At 38.0% G+C, this 25,171-nt stretch overlaps 1 protein-coding gene across 4 annotated transcripts in view; it reads right to left on the minus strand.

Moving 5' to 3' along the window:
- Positions 1–25,171, minus strand: part of zormin — a 124,622-nt gene that overhangs the window by 49,708 nt on the left and 49,743 nt on the right. For 3 of the 4 annotated variants that reach the window (XM_072296800.1, XM_072296798.1, XM_072296799.1), the window contains exons 3-12: positions 24,436–24,558; positions 23,829–24,007; positions 22,907–23,151; positions 21,374–21,630; positions 20,423–20,614; positions 19,103–19,246; positions 17,661–17,780; positions 16,912–17,034; positions 15,547–15,903; positions 3,769–3,948 (exon numbers count right to left, since the gene is read on the minus strand). In XM_072296800.1, the coding sequence (XP_072152901.1) occupies positions 3,769–3,948; positions 15,547–15,903; positions 16,912–17,034; positions 17,661–17,780; positions 19,103–19,246; positions 20,423–20,614; positions 21,374–21,630; positions 22,907–23,151; positions 23,829–24,007; positions 24,436–24,558 (1,920 nt within the window). Of the gene's footprint in view, positions 1–3,768; positions 3,949–15,546; positions 15,904–16,911; positions 17,035–17,660; positions 17,781–19,102; positions 19,247–20,422; positions 20,615–21,373; positions 21,631–22,906; positions 23,152–23,828; positions 24,008–24,435; positions 24,559–25,020; positions 25,040–25,171 lie in introns of those variants that run through there. The other variant, XM_072296802.1, reaches the window with a different exon arrangement.

Consider the following 25,171-nt stretch of genomic DNA (forward strand, 5'->3'; position numbering starts at 1 on the left):
GATCTAAGTGAAAGATTCAAGTTGAAGTATCTGCTTGAAGAGTTCACGGTTTTAATTTTGAAACATTTCCAAAAGAAGCTAGTAATATGAAATATTTTAATCCCGAATTCAGCAAAAAAGATAATTAATGAGACAAATTTTGAAATATGAGTATTTTTCATTTGGCTGAAAGAAGTTGGTTGACTTTTCAGTTAAAATCAATATGAAATTTGGAATTTCATAAGAAGGATTTTGCATTAGACAGGTTAGATAGACCCTGGTGGATCTATGAAGGTTTTGGTAACTTCAGATGAGAAACATTTATTGAGTTCACTTTCATGAATATACTCTCAACGATTGGCAATCTTGCTGTCAACAGTCAGTCAACAGGTCGATAGGGTTTCCAACCTACTAAAGCGCCAAAAATTTTGGCAGGTCACTGCATTTCTCAGACACGTTGCATCTGTCTTTAAAGTTGGGTTTTGCTATGTCTGATTCTGAGACGTTACAATGATATTTGCACTGCCCGAATAGTAAAATTAACTTTGGACAAATTGCTGACAATGACCTATTTTTGGATGTGATTAATAGCTGGCCTTCAATGAGGGCAAGAGAAAAGTTCCAGGACGTAGCGTGTAATGAGTTTAGCTGGCAATCACCCTACTTATTTAATTATTAATAAGCTTCTGCGTTACATAAAACTAATAAAACTGCAATGACAGCCTAGAACTTCAAAGTATCCGATCTTATTTCAGAGTTCCATGTTTCATATTAGAGCATGCTATTTTTAATTTTACTACGGCATTGAAGAGACTAAAGAAAATATTGATGTCACTCTATTAGGAGACATATTATTTGAAATTATTGATCCTCCTTTTACCTCTTGATTTGTCTTTTCTTTTGTTGATTCTTTCACTTGATAATGGTCATTCCCGAAGGCTTATTATCTTCAGATTTCGACCAAACGATTCATGTTATCAAGATAGGATGATGATAATTAAAAAAACCAAGAACTAAATCGGATTAAAAAGTGTAAGTTAAAACTAAGTCTGCGGACAGAGAAGATAACTATTGTTGTCTTCTTACAACAATGAAACAGTCTCGTTTCCATCCGAGGCTCAGCTATAGCTGCTTTAAAATTTTATTTGATTTAAATTTTGGTTTTTTCAATTCCCTTTATTTTATTTTGATAATGTGACAACATTGTCTGGTCAAGATCTGGAAATGGAAGGGTAAGGTCTTCCTATATGGCTATTATTACGTGAAACAAACAACAAAGAAAAACATGAATCAAGAGGTAAGAGGATTGATAATTTGAAATGAATTGAGGAGACTATTACAGAACCCCAAAATTATGCATTGACATTCCTCCACAGAGACAATAACATTGACATTGAAAAACTGCAGGATTTTAGGAGAACCTACAAATAAAGTCATGTGGACTGACGCGATGGGAAAATCATCAACTATGAGTTTCAACTGGACGTATTTCTACCAAACAGAACGATGTGAATTAAGACATGAGCCCTGAGACCCATAAGAATGTATGCACAACAGGGCTCACGCCATAATGCACATAGTTCCGTTTGGCAGAAATACGTCCAACTGTAGTATGCTTTGCTCTGATAAAAATATAATTGAGTGATACTCAATTAAAAAACAAATCAGTTACGTCAACTTAAATGCAGAGAAATTCTTTACAGGCCGGCTTTAATGGATGACACGCAGAAAAACTGCTTTGCTCCTTACACACTGTGTGATTGTTGAAATTAAAGTAGGTAATCTGCTCTGTAAATTTACGAGGGTGCAGAGAGTTCTGAGCTTTTGCATTATCATTCACTCTTTATAGATAGCACTACCCACCTCTCATAATATTTCCCTCCAATTTAAAAAATGATGCCTTTTGTTTGCTTTGATGTTAATTTTTGATACAACAGGTGCTGACAGAGAACAATTCAAAATTTTGCCCAAATTGCAGTTGTCTGATTGTCTGTGCCGATATGCAAGTGTTGCAAAGCCCCACAGGGATTAAGAAAAAGCTCAAAACTTTTAACCCTTTAAATTGTTCACCCTTTCTACATTTTCATGTGGTTGAACTGAGATGTAGTCGGACATATTTAAGCATTTAAGCTAATACCAAAGCTACCTGAGTGAAAGGTAATGATAAGGTAGGTGCATAACTTTGAGGAGAAGATAATCCCAATTTCAACAGTCACAGTTTGCGAGAAGCAATGCCATTTTTTCCAGTATGAAAGATGTGATAAAGACAAGATCTGCTGTAATGTGCTTGATGATACTAATGATACAATTTACGGAGGTATTCAAGTCTCACTAAAGTTAGAGGCTTTGAAAGAGAATCTTTGCACTCATGTAATTATTGATACCTCCGCAATATTTACTAGGTTATATTGTTGCTAAATTTATACTTGCTTTCATTGCAAGGTTTGTCAGTTTGACTCATTTTTCAACTGTCAAGAAATTCAAAATAACTGATTTCACCGAGTGCATGAAAAACTTATCTAGGAGGGAAAAAGCCTGAGAGCTTTTAATTGAAGCTGAAAATTTGCCATAGCCAGTTAAAACGATGACTTTTAAGGAGACAAAAGCATACAAACAGTTATGTAAACATCAAATTGTGATCTTATATATCAGATATATGAGTGGTTGAACAAATTTTTATCATGTAGATATCCTGTGTAGTAAATGGTCCTTATCCTATGAGAATGCATGGAAGGGGACTGAGGGTGTAATTTAATAAGTGCCTAAAACTAATGCTGAGCTCTTTGCACCTTGAGTAACTTTAGAAGATATTATTTTCATTTTGATCATTAGAAAATTAAGAACAGGAATAAGACCAAGCTCCTTACTTTGGGCGCTGAGGAGTAGTGCTGCTTCCGATAAAATATTCTGCTGACAGTAGAGAATTTTACCCAAAACGTGGTCAAGCTGATTTACACTGCTGTGATGGTAAGAGTCTATAGTAATCAAAACTGCACGCACATTCACCGTATCCGATAAGACTGTCACCACAAGCTTCACTGCTTTGTTCACTATTGAATTTTAAACTTTCTTTTTTTTCAAAAAAAGTAACAAAAATTTGAAAATATAATTTTGTTCTTCAAAGCAAAAATATACGACACAAACTTAATAATTTCAAAATCGCACTTTCAAATGTTCTCCCGACTTGTAGGCAAAAACACTTCATTTTAAAACTTGTATGGCAATCAAACATTTAAACTATCAGTTGCGGTTTCATTAAATTGGAAGCTCAGAAACAATTCCAAATGTTTCTTCACGAACATACAGAAATTAATTTTTGACAATACGACAAAATATCTTCAGAAAACAGTTCTTATTTTATAATCAACATTTAAAACATCATTTAAAAAATTCATTATAGTGATTACACACAGGGCATACACTGTCATGAATTATTGCTTAACACCTGTTTTTATCGCGCACTGTTAAACTTCTTTATTTTGAGAGTTGAGCTATAACACTGATTTCCTGTTGGTAAAAATTTGACTGGATGTTGCAGAGGAAAATGAGAGTGCAGTAACTGAAAATACTTTCATTGCTAAGAGAAGAAAAGTCCTGAGCCAGACAGGAGGGCAGGACTGTTTTTAGGCAGGACGAAAAAGAAAATAAAAAAGCACCCCGAGAGTCCATTAATTAAGGCGATTGATCGTAAAACACTTCACTGGCGACACAAATTGCCCGAGTAGACTCACAGCTGCAAGTGACAGGTCGAGAGTCAAAATAAACAAAAATAGTCTGAATTCCACTCACCTTGCTGCTGTCTGCCATATTCTGCTGCCAGAGGTCCCCTATTCGCTTCCTGTGTTCGCAAATCTGTGCTTCGATCGTTGAGAAGATGGTGCTTAGGCGAGTTTCGCGACTGGTGAGTTCTTTGATGAGGGCGTCGATGCGTTGCTGAGCATGGTCCACATCGAGGTACACATTGCGGCTCTGGAAGAATGAAAAAAATAAAATACACTAGACAAATATAAAAAAGAGAGAAGAGGCTGGTAATCTGGCACTAAGTCAAGAAATTAACAGTCATTTTTTGACTCAAAATTTCTTTGCATTGATGCCAAGTTTTCTGAGATGAAAACAGGCTCCTCTTGAAATGAGAATAAACTCTTGAACCACATCTTTGAATCCTTCTATACATTATAATTAATACCTTCCTGTAGGCCTGTGCGTACATGCAAATTTACTGATCTCCCCATTTGGTGACAGTCGAAGTTATGATAAGTTCATAACTCGAGATATGAAACCCTAATCCTTACATTTACAAATTTTACATTTCTTACAGACTTGGATAAATGTAAACACACGCAGACTTCTACTTTCACCCCCTTCCCCCTCCCACCCTCAAGATAACTGCCATTCCAGTCTAGCTTGGACAGAGGTATTGGGTTAAAAAACAGTATGAAGAAGATCATATTTTGGAACTACACGAAATACTTTTCAGGACTTTGATTTAATTTCCCATATTTATTTTTTGTAACTTGTAACTGGATGTAAGAAATATCATGCATTCCTAACAATGAAATGCCCACAAACATTAAGAAATAGAATTTGGAAAATTTTGAGATTCAACTCTACTCTACTTGAGCAAGCAAAGGTCTTCCAAAAAATTACCTCCTTTTTATGTCTACTTCTGGATCGACATAAACAGATTTCTTTCCAAATAAATTACAATTAGGTTGGAACTTTCACTCTTGTTCTTTTTTCATGCATACAAACATGTGTAAAAATCGATTCAATAAAACATTTTAGGCAGTTCAGGATCAACTTAAAAAAATTATGCAAAAAAGAAGAAAATGCTCTTTCTTCCAAGGTTTCGAAGATGTTTTTTTTTTTTTTGGGAGAAGCAACAACGTTACATGTAAGGAGAAGGTGAAAATTCCATTAATAAGAAGTTCACAACGCCGACTCCTTAAAAGCCCTCCCCCCCCCCCCCGCCCACGAATAAAGCCCTGAGAAATCTTTGAATTACTATTGAAAGGTTGGCAGATTTATATTAAACCTCATGAAGAATTTTTCGGATGAAAAACTGAACTAACCACTGGGTAGATTCTGTGATTCTAATTCATTTCGAACTGCACGTGTCGTGCACGAAACTAATGGGGGTCATTGATGTATGAGAAAGAAGATGTTAACTCGCGAATGACAGAGATTCGTATAGGTAACTTTCTGTGGAGCATTCAGTCAACCGGGAGTAAATCATGGTGTCTAGAATTACTGGCCATGCTCATTCTCTGATTTCCCCCTAATTTTCAGGAGCTCATTCCCTGATGAGAAATTAAAGTTTTCTCCCATTTCTTCAGGATTTTCTTGAGAAAAACTATATGACTATCCGGAGTGCCAGACATGAATATCGTTTTTTTTTTTAAAAAAAAATCTTTCAGTCGAATCTTTGGCGCACATTAAAAGTTCTAACTGCAAAAGCGTTGATGTTTAAAATTATCCGGTCAATGAAAGCTCCTCCATTATTCTGGCGAAATAAAGGTTCAAGAGGTCAATAATGGCGGCTCAGGTGCAATAACATAAACCTTAATATGGACGTATTTCTGTCAAACGGAACTATGTGCATTATGACGTGAGCCCTGTTATGCATGTATTCTTATGGGTCTCAGGGCTCATGTCTAAGTGCACATAGTTCTGTTTGGCAGGAATACGTCCATATGGTCTCTGAGCGGCAGAAAAGGAAATTCCCGGTTTTTGGAAGAAAATCCCTGATTTTCCCAGAAATTTGTCATGCCTTAATGAAACCCGGTACACCCGGGTTGCCCGGTCTTAGACACCATGGAGTACTTAAATAGGCAGATCCCTCGCTTAATTAAAAAAATCCTTCAGCCTGAAAGCGATCTGTGTGAAAAATAGGTCCAGAGATTGGCTGGCAACGGTGCGCATCCTGCGGTATTAATAAAACGGGATCATAAGGAAAGCCGAAGTTTTCTGGAGACACCCCCGCCCTTCCTCCTCGCCTGGTCGCCTTGCCTTCCCCTCCTTCCAGGGCTGGAGTGGCTGGAGGACTCGTTAAATATTTTTGGACAGAGGAGGAGGAGGGGGCGGGCCCTAGCTTCAAAGGAAATGAACTTCAGTTGTAAACGGCGTTGCTGCAAATGATGTCGTCGTAAGACGCGCGACTGCAATACTCTCTTCGGGCCACCACGTCACGATTTCACAATAGCCATCTTCCGGGGTAGGTGTTCAGTGGAGTTCTTGCCTGCGTCAGGAATTTGCGTTTTTTATGTGAATTTTGGCGAGAAACACGGTGGTGCCACTGGACGCCTCTGAAATCAACTCCCAAGCTCAAAAAAAGCTCTCTAAGTTCAAGCCATAATGGAGGGGATATCCCACGCTATAATGAAAGTTCAACTCTAAATCTATAATAGTCAAACTCTTAATGCGCAGATAGGGAACAAAATATATCAGCAAGGTTGCCGTGGTTCAGACCTAGGAGTTTCCAAACAAAGTAGCTCCCTATCTTTGCATGGAGAGTTTGACTAGATATAAGGTGAATTCTGAACCTCGGGTTATGCTTTCCGTTGCGGCCTCAACTTCGAGAGCTTTTTTGAGTTTGGGAGTTGATTTCAGAGAAAATTAGGGGCACCATCATGTTTTTCGCGAAATTTCACACAAGGAAGAGCACTGAAATCGCAAAACTCCAACGGGTGCAAGAACTCCATTGCCATTTTGCGGGGGGAATGTTCAGTTTGCTCAGTATGCTCAGTGGAGCAAACTGGAGCAACTGGCATCTTAAAAGCCCGTATCAGACGATCAAAGTAGAGGCTTCAAAGAGACTCATCGATTGCCCCGACTTGAACCGCCGGCCAATGAGAGGGCCAGAATAGGCATCGATGAAACTCTTTGAAGCCTCTACTTTGATCGTCTGATACGGGCTTAACTGGAGAGACTTGAACGCGTGACTGGATTTTACGATTTGGGCGAATGATCCAGCAGGATCCTGCCGTAGAATCACGCCTCGAGAGTCAAGCAGCATTCGGAATTTTTATTAAAACTCAATCCCATAACATTTTCTGACATTCTTGGCGACAGTTCGCACAATTTCGCATGAAAAAGTAAGTTCGTTGCAGATGAATTTAGTTCTTGACTGCAGCAGAGTGTTTTCCTCTCGTGGTCTGCAACCCTGCCGATCTGGTTGAAAAAGTCGACTAAATCCACCACTGGAAAAAAAAAAAACACATTGGATCTAAGTCCAGACTCTTGAAAACATTGACAAGAAAAAATACTCTTCATTCGATCAGATTTTTGCTTAAATCAAAAGGAAATCCGCTCAAATTAAGAGGCTTGGTTCTTGATTTAAGCAACAATCCGATTGAATCAAGAGTATTTTTTCTTGTCAATGTTTTCAAGAGTCTGGACTCTAGATCCAATGTGTTTTTTTTTTTTTCCAGTGACTAAATCCACTCGCGAAAATTCGCCTCTTTTCTCTCGCGTTATGCAATAAAACTAGCAAATGCAACGGTTCCGAGGCTATTTTCTACTGCGCCGATTTTTTAGAAGGGAAGGGGGTCCAGTCCAGACTCTTGAAAACATTGACAAGAAAAAATACTCTTGATTCGTCAGATTTTGCTTAAATCAAAGGAAATCCGCTCAAATTAAGAGGCTTGGTTCTTGATTTAATCAAAAATCCGATTGAATCAAGAGTATTTTTTCTTGTCGATGTTTTTAAGAGTCTGGACTCTAGATCCAATGTGTTTTTTTTTCTAGTGACTTGCGAAAATTCGCCTCTTTTCTCTCGCGTTATGCAATAAAACTAGCAAATGCAACGGTTCCGAGGCTATTTTCTACTGCGCCGATTTTTTAGAAGGGGGGGGGGAGGCCCACCCTGGCCCCTTTAGAGCAAGGCTCATGACAGTGTTGCGCCCTTTTCGCCGGGGAGCCAGGAATGACGTGACTCCCACTCCACGTGTAATAAACGCCGCGTTGCGACGTTTCGGGAGTTTTGAGCCGCGCGCCTGGCTGTCGCGGCGGCTTAATGACGCGAAGCGATCTTTCGCTGGCGGTTCAAGCTCTGACAGGAGGGCGTAAGAGGAAGCCGCGAATAGGTGTCAAGACGAACATCATCAAGCGAATGGAAGCGTGCCGGCTAAACTTGGATGCAAAACGCCCCGAGTTGCGAAATTTTCGCTCGAGCACGCGTAATGAGAACGCTGCCGCACTGGAAAAAAAACACATTGGATCTAGAGTCCAGACTAGAGTACCTATATTAAGAGAGTATGGCCACCGGGCCCCATGGAGAGGCTTAGGACCCAAAAATGGCGGTGCTTTGTTTTGGTTTTTGTGGATGGGAGGAGGGTCATTGCCAACTTTTGACGGTTATCACCAACCGCACTTGCTGCCAACCTTACTACATCTAAGATAATTTTTCTCAAAAATTGCACACGATCAGCCTTAAAAATATGTAAAGATGTCGCAGTGCATTTGAGTAAATTTCTCGTTACGATGAGCAATGAAAACTACATTTTCAGTCATTTTGCATTACATTAATTTATGGCGTCCGCCATTTTTGGGTCCTAAGGGCTCCATTTAGCCTAAGATGGCTGAGCCAATCAGAGGTGGTAACCCCAGTGGCCATACTCTCTTAATATAGGTACTCTAGTCCAGACTCTTGAAAACATTGACAAGAAAAAATGGATCACATTTTGCAAAAAGGAACCGCTAACTCTGGCTCTCCTGTAAAAGCACATATCTGCATAGGGAAACCAATGTCATGTGAGCTGTTCCTAAAATGGGCAAGAAATAGTGGTTCCTTATTGCAAAATGTAATCCAAATACTCTTGATTCAATCGGATTTTTGCTTGAATCAAGAACCCAGCCTCTTAATTTGAGCGGATTTCCTTTTGATTTAAGCTTAAATCTGATTGAATCAAGAGTATTTTTTCTTGCCGATGTTTTCAAGAGTTTAGACTCTAGATCCAATGTGTTTTTTTTTCCAGTGTGTCAAAAAAAAAACGCCGTAGGTATGTGCCTTCAGGCATTCCCAAATTTCCTCAGACAAATCACTAATTTTCAGGAAAATTTGTGAATATCTTTCTTCCACTTTCTCAGATAATTTTGTTTGTAATTTAATCGAAAGTGCTCGAAAATTTCAAGGAAACATATTCATAACTTTCCTAAAAATAAACATTTTAACGGAGGAAATTTGGCAAACCTCGAATGTTCGTACGTCGTTCTTCCTGAACACGGCAGAACGAAAAACACTCTGCCCATCGACGATGAGACTTCCAAAGCACGTATCTCGTTTGCGGTGTTTAAAAATCTCCGCTTCTATTTTATTTTTTCAAAGGAGAACACACCTACATCATTTCTTGGATTTTTTCAGAATTTGCTTCGCACGGTCAAGGTCAGTCGACTCGGGTATTGAATCTGAATAATCCACATGCAAGTCGATTATTGAAATTGATAGATAAAACTTCAGAAAAAGATGACAAGAAGGGATATGGAGGGATCCTTATGGTGGAAAAATTGCGACAAAACGTCGCTAATCTTGAATCCAATCCATGCGTTAACCGCCGAATGTCTCCAACTGCGGGCTGATAATTGAAATTGATAGACAAAGCGATAGACATAAAAGACAGAGGGCGATTCTTTTGGCGGAAGCAGCGAGCTGATTGTTGAAATCGATAGAGAAAGCGATGGACAAAGAGGACAAAAAGTATATGGAGGGAGCCTATTGGTTGAAACGGGTGATGGCAATGGACAAAGGACGTAGGTAATAGACTAACTAACGGAAACCCACGAGAGACCCGATAGTTAGTCCATCATTTACCCCCTTAGTCTATAAAAACCACCAATTTCAACAAACCCAATATTATTGTCCCATATTTTTTTTTTTTGGATAGCTCCGTACTTTTTATGTCTTCTTTGTCCATCGCTTTGTCTATCAATTTCAAAAATCAGCCCGCGGGTGGTTGTAATGAGCAAAAGAGGTGCGTAAAAGACTAACTAACGGCACTCTACGAGAGACCTCATAATGAGTCCGTTTTTTTCTCTCAAAGTCTAAAGGTACCGCCCATTTCAACCAATCCCTGGCAAAAATTGGCAGTGGAATCTGTGCTCCAAAATACCATAGACCTAAATCCGGCTGTAAGATTTCCAATAGCTTCTGTAGCCGGCTGTACAATTTCTTATAGCCTTTTATAGCCGATGGCGATCAAGCAACAGCCAGACGATAAAGTTTATGCTCAACGTTACTAAATACGGATACTAGGACTTAGTTAGTTTTTGGACTACCGCTCTCTATTTGTGCCGTAGTATCTTTGATTTATTTTGCGAGGAAAGCTCCGTACTTTTGAAGGATGCCTGCCATTCCTAATATGTTGGAGCGCCTTCAATTTCGTATGATACTGTGCAACACCTCTGGTGTGAAATAGTTGCTTCAGACGCCGTGGCACGCTGCGGCGCGGCGGGCGAGCAGAGAGCGCGAAATGCGCATTGGCGCCTACAAACCTAACAGGGATACTTCACGCATTGCGCAATGCGTGAAGTATCCCTGTTAGGTTTGTAGGCGCCAGTGCGTCGCGCGCGATGCGTGAAGTATCCCTGTTAGGTTTGTAGGCGCCAGTGCGTCGCCGCTCCGCTTTGTGTTAGGCTCTAATATTTAATCTCGCGGAGTCGGCGTTTTTCAACTCATGATTTTGAAATGTTTGCACACTCTGTATGGATTATTCTCATTTTAATTGATGAAAAAAATATGTTTTAAAGGAAAATATAATGTGTGTTTTGTAAATATTGTAATTCCGTATCAAACTTAATGATTTCCAAAGCACACGAATTTCTACGCAATTTCTTATAGCCTTTTGTAGCCAATGGCGATAAAAAGTAAAGCCCGGCGATAGGAACTATAGCCCGACTGTATGCTTTTTTATAGCTTCGTATAGCCCGGCTGTATGATTTGCTCTGCTTTCTACAGCCAGCTTTATAATTTTCGATAGCCTTCTTTAGTCGGCTATAAGAACTCTTATGGTATTTTGAAACGCAGCTCCTATCGCCAGTTTTTACCAGGGATAGGATAGCTCCATACTCTTTATGTCTTCTTTGTCCATAGCTTTGTCTATCAATTTCAAAAATCAGCCCGCGGGTGGTTGCAATGGGCGAAAGAGGTACGTAAAAGACTAACTAACGGCACTCCACGAGAGACCTCATGATAAGTCCGTTATTTTCTCTACAAGTCTAAAGGTACCACCCATTTCAACCAATAGGATCGCTCCATACTCCCTATGTGTTCTCAGTCTATTGCTTTGTCTATCCAGTTCACTCCACGAGAGATCTCATGATAAGTCCGTTATTTTCTCTACAAGTCTAAAGGTACCACCCATTTCAACCAATAGGATCGCTCCATACTCCCTATGTGTTCTCAGTCTATTGCTTTGTCTATCCAGTTCACTCCACGAGAGATCTCATAATAAGTCCGTTATTTTCTCTACAAGTCTAAAGGTACCACCCATTTCAACCAATAGGATCGCTCCATACTCCCTATGTGTTCTCAGTCTATTGCTTTGTCTATCCAGTTCACTCCACGAGAGATCTCATAATAAGTCCGTTATTTTCTCTACAAGTCTAAAGGTACCACCCATTTCAACCAATAGGATCGCTCCATACTCCCTATGTCTTCTCAGTCTATTGCTTTGTCTATCCAGTTCACTCCACGAGAGATCTCATAATAAGTCCGTTATTTTCTCTACAAGTCTAAAGGTACCACCCATTTCAACCAATAGGATCGCTCCATACTCCCTATGTGTTCTCAGTCTATTGCTTTGTCTATCCAGTTCACTCCACGAGAGATCTCATAATAAGTCCGTTATTTTCTCTACAAGTCTAAAGGTACCACCCATTTCAACCAATAGGATCGCTCCATACTCCCTATGTGTTCTCAGTCTATTGCTTTGTCTATCCAGTTCACTCCACGAGAGATCTCATAATAAGTCCGTTATTTTCTCTACAAGTCTAAAGGTACCACCCATTTCAACCAATAGGATCGCTCCATACTCCCTATGTCTTCTCAGTCTATTGCTTTGTCTATCCAGTTCACTCCACGAGAGATCTCATAATAAGTCCGTTATTTTCTCTACAAGTCTAAAGGTACCACCCATTTCAACCAATAGGATCGCTCCATACTCCCTATGTCTTCTCAGTCTATTGCTTTGTCTATCCAGTTCACTCCACGAGAGATCTCATAATAAGTCCGTTATTTTCTCTACAAGTCTAAAGGTACCACCCATTTCAACCAATAGGATCGCTCCATACTCCCTATGTCTTCTCAGTCTATTGCTTTGTCTATCCAGTTCACTCCACGAGAGATCTCATAATAAGTCCGTTATTTTCTCTACAAGTCTAAAGGTACCACCCATTTCAACCAATAGGATCGCTCCATACTCCCTATGTGTTCTCAGTCTATTGCTTTGTCTATCCAGTTCACTCCACGAGAGATCTCATGATAAGTCCGTTATTTTCTCTACAAGTCTAAGGGTACCCCCCATTTCAACCGACAGGATCGCTCCATACTCCCTATGTCTTCTCAGTCTATTGCTTTGTCTATCCAGTTCACTCCACGAGAGATCTCATGATAAGTCCGTTATTTTCTCTACAAGTCTAAGGGTACCACCCATTTCAACCAATAGGATCGCTCCATACTCCCTATGTGTTCTCAGTCTATTGCTTTGTCTATCCAGTTCACTCCACGAGAGATCTCATGATAAGTCCGTTATTTTCTCTACAAGTCTAAAGGTACCACCCATTTCAACCAATAGGATCGCTCCATACTCCCTATGTCTTCTCAGTCTATTGCTTTGTCTATCCAGTTCACTCCACGAGAGATCTCATAATAAGTCCGTTATTTTCTCTACAAGTCTAAAGGTACCCCCCATTTCAACCAATAGGATCGCTCCATACTCCCTATGTCTTCTCAGTCTATTGCTTTGTCTATCCATTTCAATAATCAGCCGGCGGCAGGATGGTGTCAACAAGAGGGCTTTGACCACCCCTTCCGAGCGACCGGGCAACGTGAGATGAGAAGGGCGAGGTAGAGATAGCGGGGATACGAAGGGAGCCGCGACAATTTATAATCGACGCTTTATTTCGGGCGCGGCGCGTTATTTATAGCCGGCGAAAACCTGGAAAATATTGGGCAAAACGAACGGAGATAGCTCCTGCAGGAACCGCGGCGGATGGCTGGAGGCTGCATTGTGCGAGGCCCGATACTGCCGTGTTCAGGAAGAACGCCGTATGAACATTCGAGGGTTGCCAAATTTCCTCTGATAAAACGTTTATTTTTTAGGAAAGTTATGAATGTGTTTCCTTGAAATTTTCGGGCACTTTCGATTGAATTACGAATAAAGGTATCTGAGAAATAGGAAGAAAATATTCACAAATTTTCCTGAAAATTAGCGATTTGTTGGAGGAAATTTGGCAACGCTTGAAGGCTCATACGGCGTTTTTCCTTAGCACGGCAGGATAGACTCTGGAATAGCGTTGTGAGCAGCCAGGAATTTTAACCGCATGAGGATCGTGAATGAAAAGATACTACTACGATGAACATCTCCTTATTGTAGTTGCGGTCATCACCGCGTGAAACCATGCATTTCGACAAAAATCGCCTGAAATAGTAACTGGTTCCGATAAAGTTTCCTAAGAGTTGAATAACTTCAACTTCCTTCCGTTTGGCCGCATACTTAGTTGCTTAAAAGAGAGAGAAAGGGAGAGAGAGAGAGGGAAAAAACGCTGCCAAAGACAGGGGCTTAGCCATGTCAAGGATAAATGAGACTTTTGTGCATCAGAGTAACTTTAAACGTACTTGAGGGGTTGCACGACATTTTGGCGCCATGTTGAATTTCTCGAGGTCAAAGTGGTGTATCACTTGAAATTTTCGCGCCCGTGGGAATTTTTCCACCGTGTATTTTTGCCATCGGCGTAAGGAAAAGTCTTTAGGACATTTTCAGGGACACCTCTTCAATTTCCACGCGACTTCACTGTCAAATTAGCAATAATTAAGGAAAAGATTATCACAAGGTTTACACAGAATCACCGATTCCCTGAATCGCGATTTTCTGACTGAGTAAAAGTAGAGCTGAAAATATTCCTAACGATCAATCGGATTTCAAAACACTGGTATCGATTTCGAGAGGAATTGCTGTTAACAAGGCGGCGCTTGGATGATCACGAATGCGATATGACTTCGACGATCAAGTTGGAGGGAACTGACGATAAAAATCGCCTGCGCGATGCGAGAGGTACACGGCTGTAGTAGAAGTTGTATACCTGGCGTTTTGAAGGAGTTTCTACGTCAAGGTGCTCCACGTATATTCGTGGATATAACTGTGAATAAATAAACAACGCAGCGCCGAAGAAAAGACGAGAGGTGACAATATTTTATTGTAGGTTTTTGGCAAAGCTTTCTCTTTTAAAAGATTTAATGCCCTCCTCCCCCCCCTTCCCACACAAGTTCTATAGAGGTCAATACAACAATTTCTTAGTTTATTCACCAAGAAAATATATGTGCTATTTTTGTAATTGATATTGAACAACAAATTAAACAGATAAGGAGAATGCTGCTGACTTTTCTAAACAATAAAATTAGCCTCTCTTCTAATGCAATCCTGGCGGAGATCCTAAAACAGTTGAAAATCTGTTTGACTTGGGACAGACAGTCTGTGCTTCATGCTGCTTAAAATTTGAGCACTTCTCATGTCATGATGCAATTTCAAACTAAGAGGCTGAGATGTTTGACCTTTTACATGTAATTTTTTAGACAGGAAAACTCATTCATCCAAAAAATATTCTGGAAACTATAACCCTGAGGAACTACAACTGTTTTACTACATTGTAATTTTTCAGACAGTAATTTTTTGTAGTTTTCAAGAGAGAAAGCTTTGGATTTCGATGAAATGACTATTACTTCATACCTCACTTAATATTTCTGAGAAGCAGTTCCTGTTTTATTCATTACTCATTAAAGTATCGAGGCACCAACTGAGCCCGGCAGAAGCTACAATGCTCTTGGTCATCATAAAAATGATAGCACTATACTACATTGCCTCTTCAGATAGCAGGAACTTTAGCTACTAACTACTACTAGCTTTTTCAACTAACTACTTGAAAAAATTGGATTTTCCAAAAAACTGTTTGGTAATAAGAAAAACTATAATAATTTCGGATGAAAATGGTGAAAACTAGTAGGACAGCAGCACAAAGAAATTATTTTACATTCAGACAAGAAAGAAACAGATAAACGTTGGTGTGATAGAAGCATATCGGTGCATTTATGGCCTGCATCACCTCATCATTAACCTGCACCCCATGGTACACACATACCAAATATTATTCGGATTGTAGCAAATGTAACTTCAGCTGAAGCTGAAATACATATGAGACGACACATATGAAAGGAATGGATGACAACATCCACTATTTTTAAGGATGATGGTTTTAACAATCTCTGGACCTTCAAAGAAGAAATTTACGATGAAAAATAAATATACAATTCCATCATAAACCTGATAAGATTAGAAAAAACTGGTGACAGAGACTCACCTCGTTTACAATTTGCCGGAAGTTTGTTTCCTCTTGACGCAGTTCTTGGAAATGCGCCTCTGTTGTGGCCCAATACTCCCTCAATGTCCTGAAATTTGCATCATCCATTGTTCCATCAACTTTGATATCACTTTCCAGGGAATCAAACTCGCTTAATACAGTTTGTATCTTGCTGTAAATTCGAATGAACGCTGAAAGAAGTGAGACACGCCGTTCAAGAACATTCTTCAGCTGAACCCAAAGCTTATGGAGCTCCTCTATTTTTGTTGTGACATCTAATTTTTGCTCTGAGTTGAGACGATCCAGGAAGTCATGTGGCAAACTCATTAACAGTGAATTTATTTCACAGCCTTTTCCCTAAGCAAAGAAGAAAAAAAAGAATTCATTAGACCAATAGTTTCATAATATAAAATTAACAAGACTACTGTAAGAGTTCGTCAGACAAAATTAATTTCTTTCTAAAGACAGTCTGACACTCACTAGTCACTACTGAGAAAAAATTGGAGCCTCTGCTTCAGACTCAAGAATTAGGAACCTAATTTATGATTGTCCGTGATTTAGTTCCAGTTTCTGTTACCAATATACTAAGGGTATAATACTACACATTTTGCTTTCTGAGATGTTCAAGTTATTGAAAAGCAGTAAAAAGGAAATTTTGCCCAGATGAGATTAAAACACTGAGACTAGAAACAATTTCAATCCAGGAAAACAATCTGCATTCCTTGACAGGCAGATGTAATTAATCTACAGTAAGACCTCGATTTATCGGATTTCACAGGACCGGAGGCCAAATCCGTTAAATCGCAGAATCCGCTAAATGGCGCTAGTCGGTCTCGCTGAAGGGACTGGAGGATCGATCCATTAAATCAGGATGCGATAATTCGAGGTCTGACTGTAATCATATCTGAAAGAACATGAATCATGGAAAAGTGAGAGTTAATAATTTCTTCACTGCTGACTTGCTTTCATTGAAGATTGGACAGGGACATAAAACTATTGCGACAGACTTTTGCAAAAAACACTATGTAATGCTTTTTGTAATTTCACATCAATAGGTGAAAGCAAAAGTGATTATGTACAATGAAGATTTCATTGTGAATACACATTGCTGAGGACTATAAGAGGTCCTTCTATTGGAACTTTTCTGGATTAGCCTCAAACCTAAGTTTTTTGTATTTAAATTGGTCTTGCGTATTTGAGGAACAAATGAACGTCACGCGATTTGGAGAAAAATAATTAATTTCTCTTCGGAGGGCAAACAATTCGTATCTGCGACCATGATTACTAGAGTACGTACAGTCTGGAAATTTTGAACATAGGTAGTCACTCAATATTGAAAAAAAAATCCATTAAATTGATCCATACCTGCATTTCTTCTAGCAACTGCAAATGTGACGTGAGCTGGTTCCTTGCAACGATGTCACTATGTCCAACATCTTTGTTACTTCTAACAAATGTATCCGGGTCATTTATCAGCCACGAATAAAGCTGGATGGAGAAACAATGAAGGATTATTATTTTTGTACATGGTTGTGATACTTATGAGCTGTATGAGAAATGATTCCAATTTTTCGCACAGTGACTTAGGTATTTCGCTGAAGTAAACCGATTTTAAGGTAGTAGTAAGTAAACCGAAGTAAAGACATTTTGATGTAAAGATATTTGCGTAATCACACCTTAGTCTCGAGAGAACAATATCATCACTAGATACAAGAGAGACAATTAGGAAAGAGCTAGAAAACCATATACATAAATATTTTTTTAAAATCAATTTATTTATTGACTAAGAGCTGTCTTCATTATGGTTGATGGGTGAAATTAGTCAGAGAAATTCAACATCTAAATTATGAGAGACATTAAGGTTGAGACTTCTGCCTATGTAACAAAATTTGCCATCAATACAAGATATTTCTCTGGCAAATTTTGACAAAATCTTGACAAATTTTGGGGTCACCATTTTGCTCTATTTCATAAATGTTGCAGTGCCTTTCAAGGACTCTTTTAAATATTTTCGCTCCTTCACCACGAGGAGCCCCCAATCTTGGACCAGTATTGGAATGGCTAAATTCCTGTTGGACTTAATATCAAAGACTAAAGATAGTTTATGAACTCACCTCGTTTTGCTTTTCTAGGAAACTATTTAATAATTCTGAAATTTTGATATGCTCTTCTTGATACAACACGCTTAGGTTTACTTTGCGATTTTCTATTTCTTCTAACACTTTTTTGATACCCTGCAAAAGTAAAGGTAAAACTTACTATTAAACAAATTATGGTCTTCATAAGCACAATTAGAGAGGCTGAAAATGAAATTTTGCATCAAAAATACATGGATAGAATACTTTTTGATGTTCGAGAGGGGCAAAGAAATTGCTTAGAATGCGACAGGCTGGTCATGGTTTGATTGTCTAAAAAACTATGAATGCTACCAAAAATTTGAAAACATCAGGGCTTTCATAAGTTTCTTTATTCTTTCAAAATGGTGACATTTTGAATCTACCTGTTTGCTAATTTTTGCACCAAAAATGGTTTGACGTGCTTCCTACGTGAAGAGGAGAATGACGGGCATAGATTCATGTACACATTGATGTGAGGGCTACCTTAAAAAATGAGCAGGCAAAGAACATTCTACACATATTCCTGATATTAGATATACAAGTTGAAATGTTGATACTGCAGCTTTGATTTCTACATTGAAACACAGCTACAAAAAAACATCACTAAGATATATTTTGGATAGGTACAAAACCTTTGTCCACACTCGTTTTTGTATTAAAACATCCATAACTAGGTGCTACAAAGGATATGAAAATTGAGCAAAAATAGTAATGTGTAATGTTTATCGTGTGGTCAACATAAGTGTACCTCCTGCACACTGAAACATTATGAATCTTTGCTTAGAGTCTATCAAAAGAATGAGCAAACAATCGGAAAGTTTCATTTTTTTTAAACATTTTTAAATGATTTTTTTTTTTTTTGAGTGTTTGATCATACTATATTTTTGGTGTTCAGAAGTGAATCTAAATAGAGCAAGCAGCATCGCTGACTTTTTTAAGTTCCTGGCTAAAACACTTAAATCTGTTGTATCAAGAGCAAGCAAGGTTTATAATAATTTTCATTTTGATCTTTAGAGCACGCCACTAGAGGCTTCTAAGTCCCTAGTTTCTGCTCATTTCAAGGGTGTTATTTAAGTTTAATGTATTTGTTTTTAATTTGTGATGTCCTCTTATACGCTGACCATCTCGTCATTTTGTTTTGTTTCCTTCTTGTTTGATAATGGATTTTTCTCCCAAAGGCGACAAGGTGCCTTAGAAATTTTTACAGTTCAACCACACCTCATTGATCAATTGATAAAAAAATATTAAGTATGTGTGCATGGATGCAAAAATTTGAGGGTAATACAGCTTCTCCTGTGTATTTTTATTGGGCATTGTACATATGTACATATCATAATTTTTTTTGTTAACTGCTCAGCCTTTTTCATAAGGATTAGATTGAAGGAGTCTTTTGCCTCGGTAAATTAAAGTTGTGAGAGAGAGAAGGAAAGACAGCTTACCTCAGCACCTGGAGCTTCTTTCAATATTAACCGTCCTTGCGCTATGACCTCATTTGTGGTTTGATTTAACCTCTCAATAACTGAAACATCAATTTGCCTTTGGACATCTATTTCAACTTGTAGTTTGTCTAGCTCTGCAAAAACCTGACAGCAAAAAGTAGGGAAAAGTCTGGTTAGAACTCTTTTGTAAACGGTCATGCACAAGTAAATTTGTGATTTTTTGGTAACACAGAGCTTGGCTTTTCATAGAGGATGGAGTCTTAAAATCAAGTTGAGTCTGAATACAAACTTTTTGAGAGATTTGGAGTTTAAAATATACGATAAAATTTGAGACAAGTAACATGCAAATAATTTTAAATAGGTAATTTGAGGATGAGATATTTGTTCCCAACTTTCACCATGCTTATAGATTTGTGATGAGATTATGTTGTCTATTTTAAGATTATTTTCCCTCATATTGACAGAGGATTTTACCGGATTTTAATGAAAAATTAGATTAAATCAAAGATTGATTTTTAACGTTTTACCTTTTCTCCCATTGTATGAAAACTAGCCGCCTCCTTTATTTACAACATTTACCCAACTTCTGAAACTGTTAAGATAATACATCGCTACATGAGGTACCTACGAATTTATGAACTCTAATACAGGTTCCCTCTTCAAAATTTCCTAAACAACAGGATTCACAGAAATTAACTCCTGACCAAGATATTTATATTTTTCTTCAGTACTAGTGTTGAAAAATTTGAATTTCCTGCTCCAGATAAAAAGTAGAATTTACGTTAATCAAATCGCGCACTAAAACGTCTTAATTGGCTTCTTAATTGGGTACTGTTCCTCCTGTGTTGTTCAAAACGTAAACAATGTACGAAAGCTGAGCCAAAGCATCCAGTTTGAGGATCATATTATCATACTGAAGAGACTGTTACAGTAATGTTTAGAGTGCAATTTAACTCAAGTACATTATAGCTTTCTTAAGCAGAAAGTTCTAGTTTATGCATAAAAATCGTTAGGATCTTTCTTAGGAGTTATTTTCAGTAATTCTTACTGCAAAAATCGTAATCTTCATGAAATTTGGATGAGAAAACAATGAATTCACAACTTGTCTACTGGTCCATTGCAATAATTAGTGCACCACTTAAAAGTTTTAAAACATCTACCTATCTATAAAAAAGTACTACTGCAATGCAACACATTGCAGTTCCTAAATGATATTCCAATTTAGCATGATAAATTTTTCCAGAAATCTCTCTTCATGCAGTCTTTTGTAGTTCAACTTGATTTACAAGAGAAATATTGAATAAAGTAAATGATAATTACATTATTTGCAGATTGATAAAATTGAATTGCTTGGTTGAGTAACTCCTCTCTCCCTTGCAATTCCTGAATGTATTCTGCAGATGATTGGAGGATGCTGTAACCGCGCTTTGAAGAATCTGCATTCACAGGGTGGCCACCCATGAGTAACTGCTCTCCCGCTCGCAACACTTTCAAACTTTGCTCCTGAAGCTCCTTCAAGAAGAAATACATTATGAAATTAACCAAAGTTGAGGGTACAAGCAAATTGGAGAGGAACATTACATACGATATTTGAGGACGATACAAACTGACAGGATTCAATGAGGAAGGAAGAATTAATTTATGGCTGATTATAAATCCTTCCAAAACTACAGACAAGTATACCTATCCACTGGTTTACGCACTCCCCGAAACTTAGATGAGTATGAAAAAATATGTTCCTCCGATTGTGACATTAGAAAACTCGGCTCATATTCCATTTATTTTTAAGAAAATCAACTGACGATTTTTCTTGAAAATTCCCACTAATTAATTTCACACATTTAAATTAAACAAAAGAAAATTTCAAGGAGTTTTCTTCTGTAAAAATAAGATGAGATTGGAGATTTTTCAAACTTGGATTGGAGTTCTTTCATTTCATTAAGCCATCAATACATGATCTATTGGTAAGAATATGAAGTATTCGAACACATTCCACCAAAAAAATTGTCAAAAGCTGGAATACTTCCAAACTGTCTTTTCTAAAATCTGATCATCAGGCATGATGCTATGAGCATCTTTAAAGTTCTGTGAGGATTTTCAATTTTAGAGCTTTTTCTTAATCTTTTGAAATTTTATATAGAAAGAGCAAATGCTAACGATAGTAACTGTGTCATTCACAAGAGACATTGAGATCATTAATTTGATTTAAAGTGCACAAAGGGGTACATGATAAATGAAAATATTTTAGGCACAAGATCTACAAGAACTTACTTTAGCTTCAGGTAACAAAGATTGCAGGGATTCTAACAAGGACTTCGCTTCAGTCTCAGAGCTTCCAAGGTTGTTCTTCAATCGACTTAAAGTTTCGTGTCGATCGAACAGAAGAGATTCTAGTAAAGTTAAATCAGTTGCTAAAAGTGATAGAGCAAGGCTCTGCTCCAGTAAAGTTCTTCTTCGTGCCCATATCTGTTCAATGAGGTGTCGTTGGTCATGAAGCTGCTCTATCCAATGCTCCACTTGTGATATTGCTAAAAAGAATTAAAAAAAAGTTAAATTAAATCATACTTTAAACTTTGATGACCCCAACACCTTACAAGATGCAAACCAAAATTCAAAATGCAAAACCACTCCTCCACCTGACTCTAAATCTCTTCAATCCAATCCCTATTTCCTAAAACATTTACCAACAATTTCTTTTACCCTGTTTTTAAAAGGTTGTATAGGTATTTATGGTAATTTCCTGAAATTGCTCGTCATGTCTTAACTTTCACGCAATCCAAAGATTACAAGGATGTGCATTTGTTGCATCCAGACAGCACATCATATGGCTGTTCCTGCACTTAAGAGATTCTGCTGAGTGACAATTATTCACAAGTCCGGAAAACCCTTTTCATTAATCAAAGAAGTTCAAAATATGTCTGGAAAAATTGTAGAAGATATACAAGTGTTACATTATAAACATAATATCTAGGAGGTTTTACACTGCCAGCGGCTTCAATGAAATAATGGTCGGTTACATTTGGATACTTACTTTTGTCAGAAATTGATATTTTAAAAGTTACAAATCATAATGAGATATTTTGAAGATATGCATCATCACTATTTTTAAGTATTGCAAAGATTCCAAGTTGCATTTTGAGTAAACACCAAGCATCAGTGAGTTCAAGAAATCACATAGTTCATTCGACATGCAAAGAAGAAACTATGTATCCAATTCACATGTTTAAGCTTCTTCTTCACTCTGTGAAAACAGGGGCATATTTACGATTGATATTTTTGTCTAGAGAAACGAGTGAAAGGATTCGAAGTCAGACGAACGTCCTCGAGCGTCGCCTCATTTTTTCTTCAGGAAGTTAGTGGATTTTTTTTCTTCTCATACTTAAAACAAAACATGCATTGGTCATACATACATTCATACATGGTCAAAACATACATTTGGTCTTGTATAAACAGTTTTCCATTTTTTAAGGTCTTTTAGGAGAAAAATAGTGGAGAGCTTCTTACCACTTTGCATGACTAAATTTGTTAAAAAATGGGGTTTCACAGGGTTAAAATCCTGAAAATTTTCTCGAAGCAGCCCCCCGGACTCCCCGCTGCACCTGAGGGGTATTCCATTCCCCCTAATGGGAGGCTTGTCCCCCCTCCCACAGAACCTTATCCTGCATACGCCACTGTGAAAATAGTTGATTTGGGCTAGTAATTGGAAAAAAGAAAACAAAGAGGGTTCTATTCCAATTTCCATGTTGAATATAAGGCTGAAAAAATGGACGCCATAACTTTAGAAAAAATAAAATTCATTCTTACCTAAAAGAGAGGAAGTTCTTGTTCCATCTGGTCTGGAGTCTCTTTTCTCATTTGCCACTATTCTTAAGGTTTCAAGCATCACTTCTCCTTCCTGAAGTGTCGACATTAGAGACTCCAGCATGGCACGCTTCACTTCTTGTAAATGCTCTAAATTTTCTCGTATTAATTCGACATTGTCTGGTATCGGTGACCCGCTACAAAGTAATTCTAATGCTCGCACTCTTTCAAAATAAATTTTGGCTCGACTGAAAAAGAGTAGATATTTTTAATGAATAAAAGAGACTTAAAGAAAGAATCCAGTAAAATTGTCCTATAGAAACTCACTAAACAGACTTTTAAAGCCCTTTCTTACTTTCTTTTGTTTTTTTGTAAGTGCATAATAGAATTTATTGTCATTTCTACGGATGTAGATCAGCGCAGTTCTTTAATGGTACCTATATTCATCTTTTTTTTAAGAACAGTAACACTACACTGAATTGCTGAGAGGTGATCTTAGTGATTTGGATGAAAAACCAGCCACTGATGCAGTAGACACAAATGTTTTGAAGAATTTCATTATTTTCGGACAAAAAATTGAGAATGTGACACTTGTTTCCCCCCTTCTTGCAAGCATGGTAACAATTAGGAGAACAAGTTTTTAACAATTACAAATCTGAATTCTTGCAAAACTCTGGCAATTTGTAAAAGACATTCACAGTTTACAAAATTTTCTTCACTCATGGCTTTAAACCATGCAAAAATATCCCATGTCAATTTTTTTGGGTGTTGATTAGCAAAAGTACGGACTTTCTTGAAACTCTCAACTATGGTGGGATTCATTTCTTTAATGCTTGATAGAGGATATCCAGGAGTACCAGCTTTTTTCAATGCTTCCCTACAACCTGAACACCTTTTTAACTTACTTAGTTATCTTTATCTGTACCTTTGGTAAGAGACATTTAGATTTAAAATATCTCTCCGCCGCATAAGGTGTTTGATGACGTCTTCCCACGCTTGGCTCAAGGACTCCGCCATTGCTGCATAAACTTCTGGTCGAGGTCGCTGAGATGCTATCAGTTGGTCGGCTTTTCTAAGTAATTCCTCTGTTGGACTTTGCTTGCTCTGGAACAAGTAAAGATTGAATAAGAGAGGAGATAACCTTAACAGATCCTGAGATTAGGTAGTGAATGGAAAATCAGCAACTCAGTAAGTTCCTGCATGTTTTCTTAACCTACTGTCTTCCATACTGAGGTGTCCATTTTTCCAGAAAAGGTAGTTAGATGAGATCTGGCTTATTGTCAAAATTTCAATTGAAATTTTTGGAAAAATTAGTTGACCATTAATTACTTCACTGCCCTTTTGCTCTAGGCTACTGATACAATGATGATAACACTCTACCTATAGATCGATTTTGGATACTTACTTAAAGGTGATCATTCACACGGCACTAAAACTGAGTGCTGTCGGTGTAGCAAGGGCAAAGAACGTTATGACATAGATTAGCCACCTGAATGAGGGAAAATCAATGCGATGTAAGAAACATTTTTTACCTGAATTTTCATTATGACGTCTTCGTGAGTTTTTTGAAGCTGAGTGGCTTCTTCTAAGGAATCTCCAAGAGAGGTTAAGGCAGGTATTGCCTCGAGCATCTTGAGATGAAACCATTCTCCACTCTGAAAGAGAGAGGGATCAAATGTTAAATTGATATTGAGGATGGCTTCCACACATATTCGTACATTCAATTCACATATATCAGTCAATAAAAAGTTCCTTACGTAACTTGTTTCTTGACACTTGTCCAGAGAAGATCAAGGGTCCGAGAATTACCTTCGGGAAGATTGGTCTCGTGGAACAGATTCAGTCATGTACAAATTGAACTAAGGTACACTAGAAGAAAGTATCATAGTCAATACCCCCTAGACCTAAGAGGTATTGCAATAGTGAAGGTTTACCGGAGGTATTGCAATAGTGAAGGTTTGCCAGTGATTGAGGACTGACAGGGAATCTGTATCTAGAAGCATGGATGAATACATACTAGTGAGTAAAACGGACCATAAAATCTTAAGAAATATAAAGTACGAGCAATGATGCGTAACAACAAAAGAAAAAAACTCGCGGATTATAGCTTGACTTACTTATATTTAGAACATTAGTAATTAAGAAAAGTGAATAAGTATAATTGCACGTGGGATCGGAATGTTAGTAAACAATCGCTAAGGTGAGGTGGGCGCGTGCGCTGGTCCGCCATATTGCCCGCGGCGATTCATGAATGAAGCATTCAGAGCA

The sequence above is a fragment of the Bemisia tabaci genome, chromosome 2 (genome assembly GCF_918797505.1).
Source record: "Bemisia tabaci chromosome 2, PGI_BMITA_v3".
NCBI lineage: Eukaryota > Metazoa > Arthropoda > Insecta > Hemiptera > Aleyrodidae > Bemisia > Bemisia tabaci.